This window comes from Bufo bufo, chromosome 2, assembly GCF_905171765.1.
Source record: "Bufo bufo chromosome 2, aBufBuf1.1, whole genome shotgun sequence".
Lineage (NCBI taxonomy): Eukaryota > Metazoa > Chordata > Amphibia > Anura > Bufonidae > Bufo > Bufo bufo.
Window position 1 is genome coordinate 387,229,572 of NC_053390.1, and position 14,591 is coordinate 387,244,162.

At 45.8% G+C, this 14,591-nt stretch overlaps 1 protein-coding gene across 1 annotated transcript; it reads right to left on the bottom strand.

The window, feature by feature from the left end:
• Nucleotides 1–2,009: 2,009 nt before the first annotated feature.
• Nucleotides 2,010–4,139, bottom strand: LOC120990888 (tigger transposable element-derived protein 1-like). The gene is made up of 2 exons (XM_040419773.1): nt 4,067–4,139; nt 2,010–3,796 (listed from the first exon to the last, which is right to left on the bottom strand). The coding sequence occupies exons 1-2, from the start codon at nt 4,137–4,139 to the stop codon at nt 2,010–2,012; spliced, it is 1,860 nt and encodes a 619-aa protein (XP_040275707.1).
• Nucleotides 4,140–14,591: the final 10,452 nt, after the last annotated feature.

A 14,591-nucleotide genomic window follows, 5' to 3' on the forward strand; every position in this document is an offset into this window, starting at 1 on the left:
CTGTTCCAGTGGTGGGTGACGTGAAGCCTGATTCTCTGCTATGACATGAAGACAGATTCTGTGCTGACATAAGGCCAGATTCTCTGTTACGGGACCTCTCTCCTCTGCCTGGGTGCCGGGGCCTAAATGTGTGACAGTGGCCTGTTCCAGTGGTGGGTGACATGAAGACTGATTCTGCGCTGACATGAAGCCAGATTCTCTGCTATGGCATGAAGAGACTGATTCTCTGCTGACATGAAGCCAGATTCTTTGCTATGGCATGAAGAGACTGATTCTCTGCTGACGTGAAGCCAGATTCTCTGCTATGGGACCTCTGTCCAATTGATATTGGTTCATTTTTATTTTTTTTATTTTTATTTTAATTCATTTCCCTATCCACATTTGTTTGCAGGGGATTTACCTACATGTTGCTGCCTTTTGCAGCCCTCTAGCTCTTTCCTGGGCTGTTTTACAGCCTTTTTAGTGCCCAAAAGTTCGGGTCCCCATTGACTTCAATGGGGTTCGGGACGAAGTTCGGATCGGGTTCGGATCCCGAACCCGAACATTTCCGGGAGTTTCCAGAACTCCCAGAGTTTCCAGAACTCTGGAAACTGAAATTTAATGTGGATAAGTGCAAGATAATGCACCTGGGGCGTAAAAACCCAAGGGCAGAATATAGAATATTTGACACAGTCCTGACCTCAGTATCTGAGGAAAGGGATTTAGGAGTAATTATTTCAGAAGACTTAAAGGTGGAAAGACAATGTAATAGAGCAGCACGAAATGCCAGCAGAATGCTTGGATGTATAGGGAGAGGTATAAGCAGTAGAAAGAGTGAAGTGCTTATGCCGCTGTACAGAACACTGGTGAGACCTCACTTGGAGTATTGTGCGCAGTACTGGAGGCCATATCTCCAGAAGGATATAGATACTCTAGAGAGAGTTCAGAGAAGAGCTACTAAACTAGTACATGGATTGCAGGATAAAACTTACCAGGAAAGGTTAAAGGACCTTAATATGTATAGCTTGGAAGAAAGAAGAGACAGAGGGGATATGATAGAAACTTTTAAATACATAAAGGGAATCAACTCGGTAAAGGAAGAGAGCATATTTAAAAGAAGAAAAACTACCACAAGAGGACACAGTTTTAAATTAGAGGGGCAAAGGTTTAAAAGTAATATAAGGAAGTATTACTTTACTGAGAGAGTAGTGGATGCATGGAATAGCCTTCCTGCAGAAGTGGTAGCTGCAAATACAGTGAAGGGGTTTAAGCATGCATGGGATAGGCATAAGGCCATCCTTCATATAAGATAGGGCCGGGGGCTATCCATAGTATTCAGTATATTGGGCAGACTAGATGGGCCAAATGGTTCTTATCTGCCGACACATTCTATGTTTCTATGTTTCTATGTTTCTAACATCCAGGTGTTCGCTCAACTCTAATTACTATGGCAGCCTGGGCCTTTGAGGAGACTCTCAGGCCTGCCATCAGAAACTGCCTGTTACATCATGCCTGTGGACCCCACCCTTTTCCAATTTTACATATGAAAAAAGAAACATAATTGGTATCACAGCATCTGAAAATGGCCAAAGTATTAAATTACAAAATGATTTTTTTATGGTCGGCAACCACAGTAACGGAAAAATAGTAAAAATTAATCATTTGCTGTTTTTTGGTCACCTTGCCCTCCCAAAAAGTCATGCTCCTCAGGCAACAGCTTTTCTCCCACTAACAAAAGGATTGAGCAATTGAAACCTACATGCCCAATACAGTGATACCTCGGTTCACGAACTTAATTCGTGAACTGACTCTGGTCGCGAACCGAATTGGTCGCGAACCGAGGCACATTTTCCCATAGGGTTCAATGTAAATCCGGTTAATCCGTGCTGACCTTTTTTTGGGTGTTTTTGAAGCACAAAAATATGAAACAAATTACAATACACATTAGTACAGTATAGTAATGTATAAAGAGAGGACACTAACCTTGCTTGACATGACTTCTGGCATGGAGGAAGGCAGGTGGGAGGCAGTTATTGTTTGGAGGGAGAGTCCCCCTCCATAAGGACATCAGGGGGATCTCCTTCAGGGGTTTCCTCTCTCCTTTGTCTCCTAGCTGCAGGCTCAGTTTTTCTGAAAAATCTGTCCAATGTCACTTGTCTCTTCCTGTGCTGCATAACCCTCCGGAAATGAGAGACCACATTATCATTCATGAGATTTAGCACTCTGTTCATGACAGTTATGTTGGGGTGGTGCTTTTCAAAAAAATCATGGCACTCATTCCATTTTTGCATAATGGATTTTATGGCATCACTGCTAACCTCCTCCCTTTCTTCCTCTTCCTCAGTGGAATGCTCCTCAAGAAGTGCCTTCTGCTGCTCACTGTGGAGTTCAGAAAGTTCTTCCGTGGTCAGCTCCTCCCTATGTTCCTCAACAAGCTCTTCCACATCAGCACCATCAACGTCCAGACCCATACTCTTGCCCATGGACACAATTTCCTCCACTACCTCTGCATCAGACCCTTCAAAGTCATGTTCACGTTCAGCGACACATTCTGGCCACAGTTTCCTCCAGGCTGAATTTAGGGTTCGGGGAGTGACCTCTTCCCAGGCTTTGTCAATGAGGTTAATGCAGTGGACAACATTGAAATGTTTCTTCCAGAAGTCTTTCAAAGTCAAGGACGTCTCTTCAGTGACATTAAAACACCTAGTGAAGAGCGCCTTTGTGTACAGCTTCTTGAAGTTGCAGATGACTTGCTGGTCCATGGGCTGCAGAAGTGGTGTTGTGTTGGGGGGGAGGAACTTTACCTTGATGAAGTCATACTCAGCATCCATATCATCCACCAAGGCTGGAGGGTGTGCCGGGGCATTGTCCATCAGAAGAAGGCACCTTTCAGGCAGCTGGTTATCAGAAAGATATTTTCTGACGGTGGGTGCAAACACCTCGTGCAGCCATTCCATAAACAATTGCCTTGTGACCCAAGCTTTGGCATTGGCTCTCCACATGACGGGCAGTCTGGCCTTGTTCACATTTTGTTGCCTAAATGCACGAGGGGTTTGAGAATGGTACACCAGTAGTGGTTTAATTTTCAGATCGGCGCTTGCGTTGGCACACAGCAAAAGGGTCAATCTGTCCTTCATGGGCTTGTGCCCTGGTAGTGCCTTTTCCTCCTGCGTGATATAGGTTCTGTTAGGCATTTTTTTCCAGAAGAGCCCTGTTTCATCACAGTTGAAAACTTGTTGAGGGACGTATCCTTCTGTCTTCATGAATTCCGCAAAGTCTAACTTGTAGGCTTCTGCTGCGGCCTTGTCAGAACTGGAAGCCTCACCATGTCTAATCACACTGTGGATGCCACTTCTCCTGCGGAATTTTTCAAACCACCCCCTACTGGCTTTAAATTCGTCACTTGCTGCACTTGTAGAGGGGCTTCTTTGCAGTAAATCACTGTGCAATTTCCTGGCTTTCTCACAGATCATAGCTTCACTAACGCTATCACCTGCCAGCTGTTTCTCATTCAACCACACCAACAAAAGTTTTTCCACCTCTTCCAGCACTTGCGTCCTCTGCTTGGTTAACATTGTTACTCCTTTTGCAACATCAGCTCCTTTGATGGCGGCTTTGTTTTTCAGAATAGTTGAGATTGTTGACTTTGCCATCTTGTACTCCGAGGCCAGATCAGTCACACGAATACCACGGTCAGGCTTTTCTATAATTTCCTTCTTCAGCTCAATGGTTATTTTCTTCACAACCTTGCTGTCACCTTTACTACTGCTCTGCACTTTCTTTTTGCCACCATGCTTGCGCTGCACATTCTTGTCACCTGCATTTCCACTTTGCACATTGTCACTTGCATTTCCACTTTGCACATTGTCACTTGCATTTCCACTTTGCACATTGTCACTTGCATTGCTGTTCTTGTCACCTTCATTGCTGCTCTGCACTTTCTTTTTGCCACCATGCTTGCGCTGCACATTCTTGTCACCTGCATTTCCACTTTGCACATTGTCACTTGCATTTCCACTTTGCACATTGTCACTTGCATTTCCACTTTGCACATTGTCACTTGCATTTCCACTTTGCACATTGTCACCTGCATTGCTGTTCTTATCACCTTCATTGCTGCTCCGCACTTTCTTCTTTCCACTATGCTTCTTGGGAGCCATATTGGGTGTCCAGTGAACTGTATAGTACTGTATTTGCTAAAAAGCACACCAATGTTTGCAGAGTACTCACAGTACTTCTTTCTGTGTCTCTTCTTCTCTCCACGATCTTCCTACAGGAAGTGACGACCATGTGACAGCCTGGAAATAGCATTAAAATGGCCGCGGCTCCTGTTCGTGAACCGAGGCGGAGTTCGTGAACCGGAGCATATTTTTATGAACTTTTCTGTTCGTGAACCGAGTTGTTCGTGAACAGAAGCGTTCGTGAACCGAGGTATCACTGTATTTAGCTTTCCAAAATCTGCCACAGTGGGAGTGTCTAGAGGCCACCATATACATTAGATGGTTGGCCAAATCAGCGAGTTTGTCCGATACCCATCTAATATGTATGCCAGTTTTAGCCTGTGTCAATATAAGATTGGGTCTATGTGCACCAAGGCTGTACAGAGGCACATGGGTATCCTTTGGCCCCTTTCACACGGGCAAGTTATCCACGCGGGTGCAATGCGTGATGTGAACACATTGCACCCACATTGAATCCTGACCCATTTATTTCAATGGGGCTGTGTACATGAGCGATGTTTTTCACGCATCTTCATTCAGCAGGACCTGCGCTGACGTCACCACACTCACCACGTGGTGACCGTGATGACGTCAGCGCAGGTCCCTTTGCAGGTCCTGCAAGAAGAAGATAGATATTATTTTTTAACCCCCCCCTAAGGACATTTTACTTAGTATTCTGTATTAAAGAATGCTATTATTTTCCATTATAACCATGTTAGAATGGAAAATAATAAAATATACAGAACACCGAACCCAAACCCAAACTTCAGTGAAGAAGGTCCGGGTCTGGGTACCACATTCTGTGTGAAAGGAGCCCGTTTGAAAGGGGCCTTTGTCTATTCATAAACTGGTGTCATCTAATGTAGTAGGATCTGCTCACAATGTGATTTGATGCTTATCTTTGTGAATGTAAGATTGTTTGTAAGGATATTACCATACTGGATTAAATCTAAAGGCTTGTTCACATGACCGTGCCATGTTTTGCGGTCCACAAATTGCGGATCCGCAAAACATGTATGCCGCCTGTGTGCCTTCCACAATTAGCAAAACGGAACGGACGGCCCTTTATAGAAATGCCTATTCTTGTCCACAAAACGGACAAGAATAGTACATGACTCATCATTTTTGCAGGGCCACAGAATGGAGCAACGGATGCGGACAGCACACGGAGTGCTATCCGCATCTTTTGCAGCCCCATTGAAGTGAAGGGGTCCGCGCCCAAGCCGCAAAAAATGCGGCTCGGATGTGGAACCAAACCACGGTCGTGTGAATGAGCCCTAAACTGTTTGCGAATGTCACTTTTTCTTATAAAGACTACAAAAAATTCTTTAGCAATAAAGAGTTGACTTATCTTTGTGATACCAGTGGTATAAATCCCAGGGAGCACTGACATTGGATGGGTACAGATTAGCCTGTCAACCGGGAGAGGGGAGATGCCAGCGGGCAAGGCCACAGGAGTATTTAACCATCCAGATGTCCCTTGCTATATGCTGTCTGTGTTCACCCTCATCCTCTTCCTGGTGCCTTTTCCCTCAGGGCACATGTGCTTGCTGTCCCAGGCTCTTAAAGGGCCAGTGTCCACATGGAATAATCTAACTCATCCAATAGCAGCACTCCCTGGGGTATATTGAATGAGCTATGGGTTCCTAGCTTGTCTAGTCCTGTAATGGTGCACTATTGTATTGCTCTGGCTTCCATGACTTACCACTGCCTGGTCACCAGACTGACCCTGTGCTGCCTGTCTTGAACTCTGCCTCATCACCAGTTGGACCCTGTGCAGTCTGACCTATTGCCTGATTACCATATTACATAATCCCTGACCTCAGATTTCCCACTCATCACATTTTTGCACATCCCCTTGGTGCCATGCATCAATGTCTCTAGACCTGCCTGGTTTAGCAGCCTCTGAACGGAGACTACTCCAGGAGTTAGCGGCTTGGTGGCCCTGCAGAAAATCAGGGATCCACCTTGACAATGCCCTCAGGAGTAGCCCTAAGTTAAAAATCCATTCTACACAATAAAGAAAAAGTTTTTTTTAGTACCATTTATACGGTAGACTATCATTACTGTGTCATTTTTATATTGTTTAAAAGGAGACCTTCTTTCTTGCTCATATCAACCAATCATATCACAGCTTTTATATTGTATTCTGTTGATGAAACATCATAGATCCAAAGTCGTTTTGTTCAAAACTTTGTTTGAATGCTGTACGGAGACCTGTCTCCATACAGCATTCAAATGTATGGGCTTCGCAGAGATAAAATCCATTATGTTTGAAGTCTCGCAAGACTTCGTTGCATACCTTCGGACTTTGATTATTCAAGTAGAAAACCATTTTAAAACTGGGATCCAAAGTTGGCTTCGGGACTGGCTAGTACCTCGGTACCAAAACCGACTTTGGATTGCAGTTTTAAATGCTTTTAAATTTGTAGAATCAAATGCCGAAGTTCTTCACAGAAGTCTCGTGAGACTTTGGGCTTAACGAATTTCACCTCCATGAAGCCCATACATTTGAATGCTGCATGGAGACGGGTCTCTGTACAGCATTCAAATGAAGTTTTGAACAAAGCGACTTTGGATCTATGATCCGAAGCGCACTTCACTCAACACTACTCTGTACACAACTGTTTGGCAGTCCTGAGAACGGAGGGCACCCGGACCACCAGCTGAATACATAAATAAGTTATTTAACACTTGGAGTGTGTGGTCATTATTAGAGATGAGCGAATTTTTCAAAAATTAGATTCAGCCGGTTCGCTGAATTTTCTGAAAAAATCCGGTTAGATCCGAATTTATTAGCAGCGAATCGCGTAAAAAAACTGCTATTTTCTGTCTACAGAGAGCCTTTATAGTGGTGTAGAACACTGTGCTTTGCAGTAACACACATAGGGAGTCTGCTGTAGTAGTAAAATAATACTGTGAGTCAGTATGACATGCAGATGACAGGCTGCAAAGAAAAGGGGGTCAGTCAGCACATCCCAATGCGCAGGGGCACGTTGCTATGGCTGAGAACAAGACTGTTAAACAAAATAAGCAATGCAACAGCTCACTGCAAATCAAATAAAGTACAAAATTGCATCCTAATAGCAAATGCTGAACTAATAAGTTAGAGATACTTAGCAAATCATTTTGTACAAAATTATTTGAGCCCGCCTGCCGAACGTCAAGGCAATCTCTAGTTAGACGGGTTCCTAACACTAAATATACCTGTCATGTGCCATAACGGCCATCATAAAATTCAGAAAGTGTAGGCTCCACTTGCATGCTGGATCCGCCTGAATTTCCGTCATTTTCGGTGCCAAAATGGCCTCCATTGCATCCAGGGAAAGCAGTTACCAGCATGCACGCGGGGCCCACTCCACCCCACCCCTGGCGCCACATGGTCACCAAGGACTGCAATGAGAGTCCACACACTATCTCTCTCCTGGTGCCAGATGGCCTCAGTGAGTGAGGGGGAGCAGGCCGAGCTAAATACTAACACTGATTAAAATCAACCTGTGCTGACAGGCGTCACACTTAGAATCACTGCACACTTCACTTATTTGGACAGTCACGGTGCCAAAACTGACCAAATAACTCAAGTATGAACTCAGCCTTACAGGTCTATGTTACCGCCAAGAAGAAGCGCACTCCTTTTACACCGTCGTCAGCTGATTCCACATAGATGTCTACAGAACCTGTTCTATTAAACGCTTATACATATAGAGCCCCACGACAGAGTGGAGAGGGTGTCAGCAGTAAGTTTGTGTTGACGTCACTGATTATTTTGCCCTTCCTCTGATCCGTTAGAACAATAACCCCCCAAAAATGGATCCTGTCTGTTGAGCATCCGAATTCACTCGGTCAGCATTTGGTCAATAATCCTTCAGTATTGCTAATGCCCAAAAAAAACAGGAGTGAATCCTATGACATAGTAGTGAGGTGGAAGCACTCCAAGTATGCCACCCCCTGCTGGTTCAGGTTCTGCTCTATATCTAGTTTCTTCACTATGCGGGTGAAGAAAGCTGCTCATAAACAACTCTAGACTCAGGCTGCTGCTGATGAAGCTGGTACTGCTCCTGCCACCCCACCCTTCCCCAGCAGCCATGGCAGTGGAACGTGAGCACAGAAAGCCCCCCTGGTCAGACTTGGGAGAGAATGAACAATGCCGCAGATGGGCAGTGGCCAACTGACTACATAGGATGTCTCTATAGATGTTCAGTTTGTCCTCCCACTCAGGGGGTGTAAAAAAGGCTTCCATTTTGAACCGGTAGCGAGGGTCCAAAAAGGTGGAGAGACAGAAGTCATCCCTCTGCCGAATGTTGACAATTCGTCTCTCACTATGCAAGCAAGTGAGCATGCATCGGGCCATTTGTGCAAGTGACTCAGAGGGACTCCCTGCATCCATCTCCACTGCATACTGCCACAGTGTGTCTGGGTCCTCTGCCTCCTCTTCCTCATCACCCTGTAGCTCCTCTGGCTGCTCCTGCTCCTCCTCTCCTATCACCTGTGTAGAAAAATCACCCATTTCATTACACATTGCTTGTGCTCAAATGTACTCCTCCTCCAGATCAGCCCCCACAGGGCTTATGTGGCCATAAGATCTAGGCGCCACGTCTCCAGTCCTCTGACCAGCCAGAGTTACCAGCATCTGTTCTAGGACATGAAGCAGTGGAATGACATCTTTCATCCCGTAGTCCTGGCGACTGACAAATAACGTGGCCTCCTCAAAGGACCTGAGCAAACGGCAGGTGTCACGCATAAACTGCGACTGGCTGACATAGAAGTTACACAGGGGAGTACTCCTGTCCTCTTGGATCATCAGGAAATCGTTTATGGCCTTTCTCTGTTCATATAGTTGATCCAACATATGGAGGGTGGAATTCCAATCAGTGGAAACGTTGCATATAAACCTATGTTTGGGGATGCCGTTCTGCCGCTGCAGCTCAAGGAGGGTGTGCTTTGCAGTGTACGAGTGGCTGAAGTGCATGCAAAATTTCCTGTCCCTTTTTATGATTTCTTGCAGATGGGTGGAAGACTTCAGGAACTGCTTGACAACCAGATAGAACACGTGTGCCATGCAGGGCGCATGGCTTAGCCCTCCTTGACGCAGCGCTGACACAATGTCCTTCCCGTTGTTGGTCACCATGGTTCCAATTTTGAGTTGTTGCGGAGAAAACCAGGATGCAATTTCTTGATGAGGGACACGGAGCAGTTCCTCCCCTGTGTGACTCCGTTTGCCCAGGCAAACGAGGTGCAGAACAGCGTGACAACGCCGTCCCCTGCACATGTGGTATGCTTGAGGGGCACTGTGAATTGCACCTGCAATGGAGGCTGAGGACACGGTGGAGGATGAGGAGGCAGAGGCGGACATTGTAGCAGGACCAACGGCGTGAGAACATAGAGGCGGAAGCAGCGTGACCTGGCCAAGTTGCTGGTGTGGCTGTGAAGGAACCACATTCACTCAGTGGGCCGTAAACGACATGTATTGTCCCTGACTGTAGTTACAGCTCCACACGTTGGTGCTGCCATGCACTTTGGCAAACACCAACAGGCTCAAGGACTGGCCCACCTTCTGTTCTACATGTGTATGCAGGGCTAGTACTGCATACACAAGCCATTAGTTCTTTGAAAGGTGCAGAGTCCACCACTTGAAAAGGGAGGTACTGCAGTACCAGCAACTTGGACAGGAGCACGTTCAGCTTCTGCGCCATTGGATGAGTGCACGCATACTGTTGTCTATTGGCAATCGCTTCGGTGATCGATTGCTGATGGAATGACTGACGAGGAGTAGGAGGGCAAGGAGCAGGATCATGAGGAAAATCACAGAAATAGGATAATAATGCACTTAGTAAAGTAGATGCAAGCATTATATATGGACAAAGTCCTCACTCTGATATGATAAAATCTAAGACACTTAGCCAATATATTTTGATCAAAACACATCTCTGCCCACCTACAAAGCGCCAAGGTGGTCTCAGGTCAGGCAGGTCCTACGCTAAACCAACCTAAGCCGTTGGGCTTCTATGTTCAGAAGTGCAGACGCCGCACATATGGTGTGCTGCTCCTAGTCACCTCCATGTGCATCAAGCAACCGATGGGAGGAGGAGCAAGCACAGCTATATGTACTACCTAATCAAGACGCTCTATTGGATAGGAAGGGCAAAAGTGCAAAGGAATGCTACTCCCAAGGAGCAGGAGCATGAGGACCAGCAGATGATGGGAAGGACAGACAGCTCCCTTTGGCTGAGGTGGTTGACCCTTGACTGCCTGAAATTGGCTGCATGCCACAGGGTGATGCAGCGTTTGCTGCGGCAGGCTGGACCATCACATCGGAGCCACGGTTCTCCCAGGCCACTTTATAGTGATGCTACATATGTTGATGCAGGGCTGTGGTGCCAACATTGGCACCCTGGCCACGCTTCACCTTCTTCCCACAGATTCTATATATGGCCATGTTCACCTCCACTGGCGGCTTAACAAAAAAACTGCCACCGCCGAGTAGGTGATTTTACCCCCAACACTATGCACTGACTGACTGCCGCTGCCTCCATGAACTCATGCAACACTTTTTCCCGGGCAGGTAGGCTCCTGCAAAGCGGGTGGTCTACCCTGGCCACATTTGGCTCCCGATCTCCCACTGCTTCCACCCTGCTGACTCCCGGCCACGCTAGCAACTTACTGGCTCCGCCATTGCTTCACGGGCAAGCTGCCACCCTCTTCTCCCGATGATGATGATGAAGTCCCTTCGTCACCCAGGCTCCCAAGTGCGATCAGCTACATCATCATCATCGAGTACTGTCTGCACATCTGTCACAGGTTAAGGGGAAGGGAAAACACCAAATACACACCACAACAAATAGACAACAAACTAGGCCTAAAAAGCTAAGGAAGAGGGATGGTGACCTCCTAGTAATCCCTAGGTCTTTCCCTAAGTCCTGCCAGTATGAGCAGATCCTGATGGTGGAAATACTTATACACTGGATACCTAAAGCCCTGCTAAAACTGACGAACCCTAGGATAGGTAGCAGGAGATGAGACAGCTGGTTCTTTCCAGAATGAAGGAACCTGCGTCTCCCTGAGGCCTAGAAACAACACAGACCAGATGATAAGAAACAGCGAAGGCAACAAGTACTTTGCTTAGAGATGTATGGAGAAGCAGGAGATCCAAGACACACCAGAACTAGCAACTCCAAGCAGAAACTATCAACCGCATGGTCAGCAGTGTGAGGTGGATCTAAATAGAGCCTCATCACTGATAACGAGCGGCACCTGAGGAGAGGTGAGATCCTGCCAAACAATAACATACATAGAGGAAAACAGAGAGACCTGTCAGATAGCCTCACGTACAGCAAGTCTATCCAAATCTTCTCACCTCTCTCACAGGAGGGACAGTGACAACGTCACTGATGTCCTCCTCAACTGTCTCTGGGTCAGGAGCCTGACAGCTCGCCATACCAGCTCATACGCCACTCTCCTCATCACTACTTGCCCATCTAGTGGAGGAAGTGGCGGATGTCTCCTCCACATCTTGGCTTGCCAGTAGCTGCTGACTCTCTTCTAGTAGCTTGTCCTCGTGGAGCTGAGCCCACAGCATACAATACTTCTCTGGCTGAGGGAACAGAAAAGGACAGAGGCAAGTTGAGGACAGGTGAGAGCACAGGGCCTGCTCCCGGGCCATGCCAACTAAGGGTTGTGTCTGACAAACCCACTGACTCTTGGCTGGGGGTGTCTGATGTCACTTGCGACAAAGTCGAAGATCAAGTCAACCATTCAAGAACAGTTGGGTTGCTGGTCAAGACATGACCGCTAGCTGACACTGGGAGCTCAGGCCTCTGGAAGTGACCCCTGCTGCCACGGCCCCTTACTCTGCTGCAACCTTTTTCTTTCGCCACTAATACACGCCACAAAAGGCTTTAGAACCTATAACTGCACCGCTGAACAGCAAATATATATATTTTTTGCCACTAATAGATGACAAAAAGGGCTGTAATTTTCACACTTCACCACACAACAGCTAATAAGCCCCTTCCCCCCCATCCCTAATACAAGCCAAAAAATGCTTTAGAACATATAACTGCACCACACAAGGGCAAATAAGACAGAAATATTTCCTTGTAATAAATCCTATTAATGGCTGTATCAAACAGCACTTGCACCCCAATAACAAGAACGGTTTGCTGGAATTACAGAGCTGTATAATGGCAATTTGGGTCCCCAGTCAGTGCAGCAAGGTGTAATAGGATTGTTCCTATTACCCAGGCTGTAACCTCCCCTACTGAACCCTGTTCAACATAAATGCTGTGGAATGATTCCTCCCTACACCTTGAATAATCTTTCCCTGCACTTGTAAATCTTTTTTAGCACAATGAAGTTTTTTCTAGCACTGTCCCTAGCGCCTGCAGATGTCTCTCCCTGCACTAAGTACACTGGAAAATGGCAGAATCCAAGATGGCTCTACTATTTATAGGGCTATAACATCACAGGGCTGGCTGGCTGCTGATTGGCTTGCATGTATGGCATTATGGGTGATCCCGCCTTCCCAGAGTTCCTTGCTCCATGTCCTCACACATGCAGCAGCCATTTTAGGAAAAAATGTGATTCGTTACCACGAAGCGTGAGGAAATTCGGAGCGAATAATTCCTGAAATTCGGATCGAATTCCACTTCGTCAGCTTTGATTCGCTCATCTCTAGTCATTATGTACCCAGCTGGCAGCAGTGGGTAGGACTTGGGCAGCAACCTGTGTATTGGTCCACTGGGAAGTTTCCCAGTAGGGTCTGTGGCCAGTTTACCCCTAGCAGTTGACTATGTCAAAAGTTGATGCTAATGTAATTTTCACTGAATATATTATATTTCACATATTTTTAAACTATAAGTTTCTTTATGAAAATTAGTAAGAAATTCTAATATCTGCAACTTAAAGCGGTTCTCCAGGCTACAGATATTGATGACATTTCCAGTATAGCTTGTCAATATCAGATCAGTGGGAGTCCGACAGCCAACATCTCACCGATCAGCTATTTTGAGCAGTTGTGGCACCAGAAACTATACACTGCATGGAGCTGGAGGCAGAAAGCTCTGTATGTACATTGTGTAGCGGCTGTGCCGAAGCACTGCAGCCCAACTCTCATTCAAGTGAAAGGGAGCTGAGCTTTAGTACATGGTGTGGGAAACTTCTTCTGCTTCTTCTCTGTACACTGTTAGTAGTTTCTAGTGCCACAGCAGCCGGAAACAGCTGATCAGTGAGGTGTTGGGAGTTGTAATCCTGAGGATAGGTCATCAATATCTGTAGCCTGGAGAACCCCTTTAGATGTTGATAGCACTTCCATATGTTAAAAAGTTTATCAAACCTGGAAAAATAGAAGATTCATCCTATGTCAGCTGGACATGATCAGGCTAGGTTTTGAAGGCTTTGGAATAAACAGTAGTGTTTTTGTTCACTGACAACAAGCAAGAAGAGTTGCTGAAGAAATATAAAACATGTTTGAGGAACATTTTTTTGCATAAAACTGCAATTTCAATATATTACTTGCTGAAAAAGGTTATTTATTACACCTCACCAGTCATATCATACAGTATAACACATGTCCTACCCCATGTTTTTAAGTTTAACTACATGTATAAAACTAAACACTGCTTCACTCCAGAATTTCTGGTTTCTACCTCTGGTAAGTAAATACTGACTAGTGACAAAGGCCAATAGTTTGAAAGGTTAATGTAATTTATGTTGCATTCATAAAGCTCGTTTTAATAAGAAAGTGTTTGTATTACTAAATTAAAAGGTCACCGAGGAAATTCTGTTATCACACGCAAGAGATTACAGAGTATTACAAAGCTCTATGAAAAAGATTTTTTAGTTTTTTTAAGGCAATCTGTCAGGTTGCATGTGGTGTCTGAACTGCAGACAGGTTGTTATAGAGCAGGGGATGCTCAACAGATTGCTAAATAGTGCAATGCAATGATTATCAAAAATGATTTTATACATTTATGGTACAGTTTGTGTATGGATATAAAAATACCAAATGGGGGCATGGCCGGATGCCGGGAGAGGACGTGTGAGACAAGCGCTCCGTGCTAAGGTCACTAACGGCACAAAGAATAGGGCAAAAATTCACCCACTGCTCGACATATATCTTTCTAAGAATCCTTCTGAAGAGCTTCAGACACTTGAGTGATGACTAGAGGAAAGAAAATAGCAACTAGCCCAGAAAAACTTACGGCCTTCTTTCCAACTGCAGCGGCGTCCTCCTAAGATGGCGATGAGGAAGAGGATGAGACACAGTTGTCAATCACTGAGGTTGTGATTAGGTCAACAAGTCAGGAGGATGAGCAGAGTGAGGAATTGGAGGAGGAGGAGGTGGTGGATGATGAAGTCACTGACCCAACCTGGGAAGGTGGAAAGCCGAGCGAG

Excerpts from the sequence above, each read along its gene's own strand:
- LOC120990888 (XM_040419773.1), bottom strand. The coding sequence starts at position 4,139 with ATGGCTCCCAAGAAGCATAGTGGAAAGAAGAAAGTGCGGAGCAGCAAT. Across the intron at positions 3,797-4,066 it reads TGATAAGAACAGCAATGCAG|GTGACAAGAATGTGCAGCGC; the intron begins GTGACAATGTGC and ends GTGGAAATGCAG.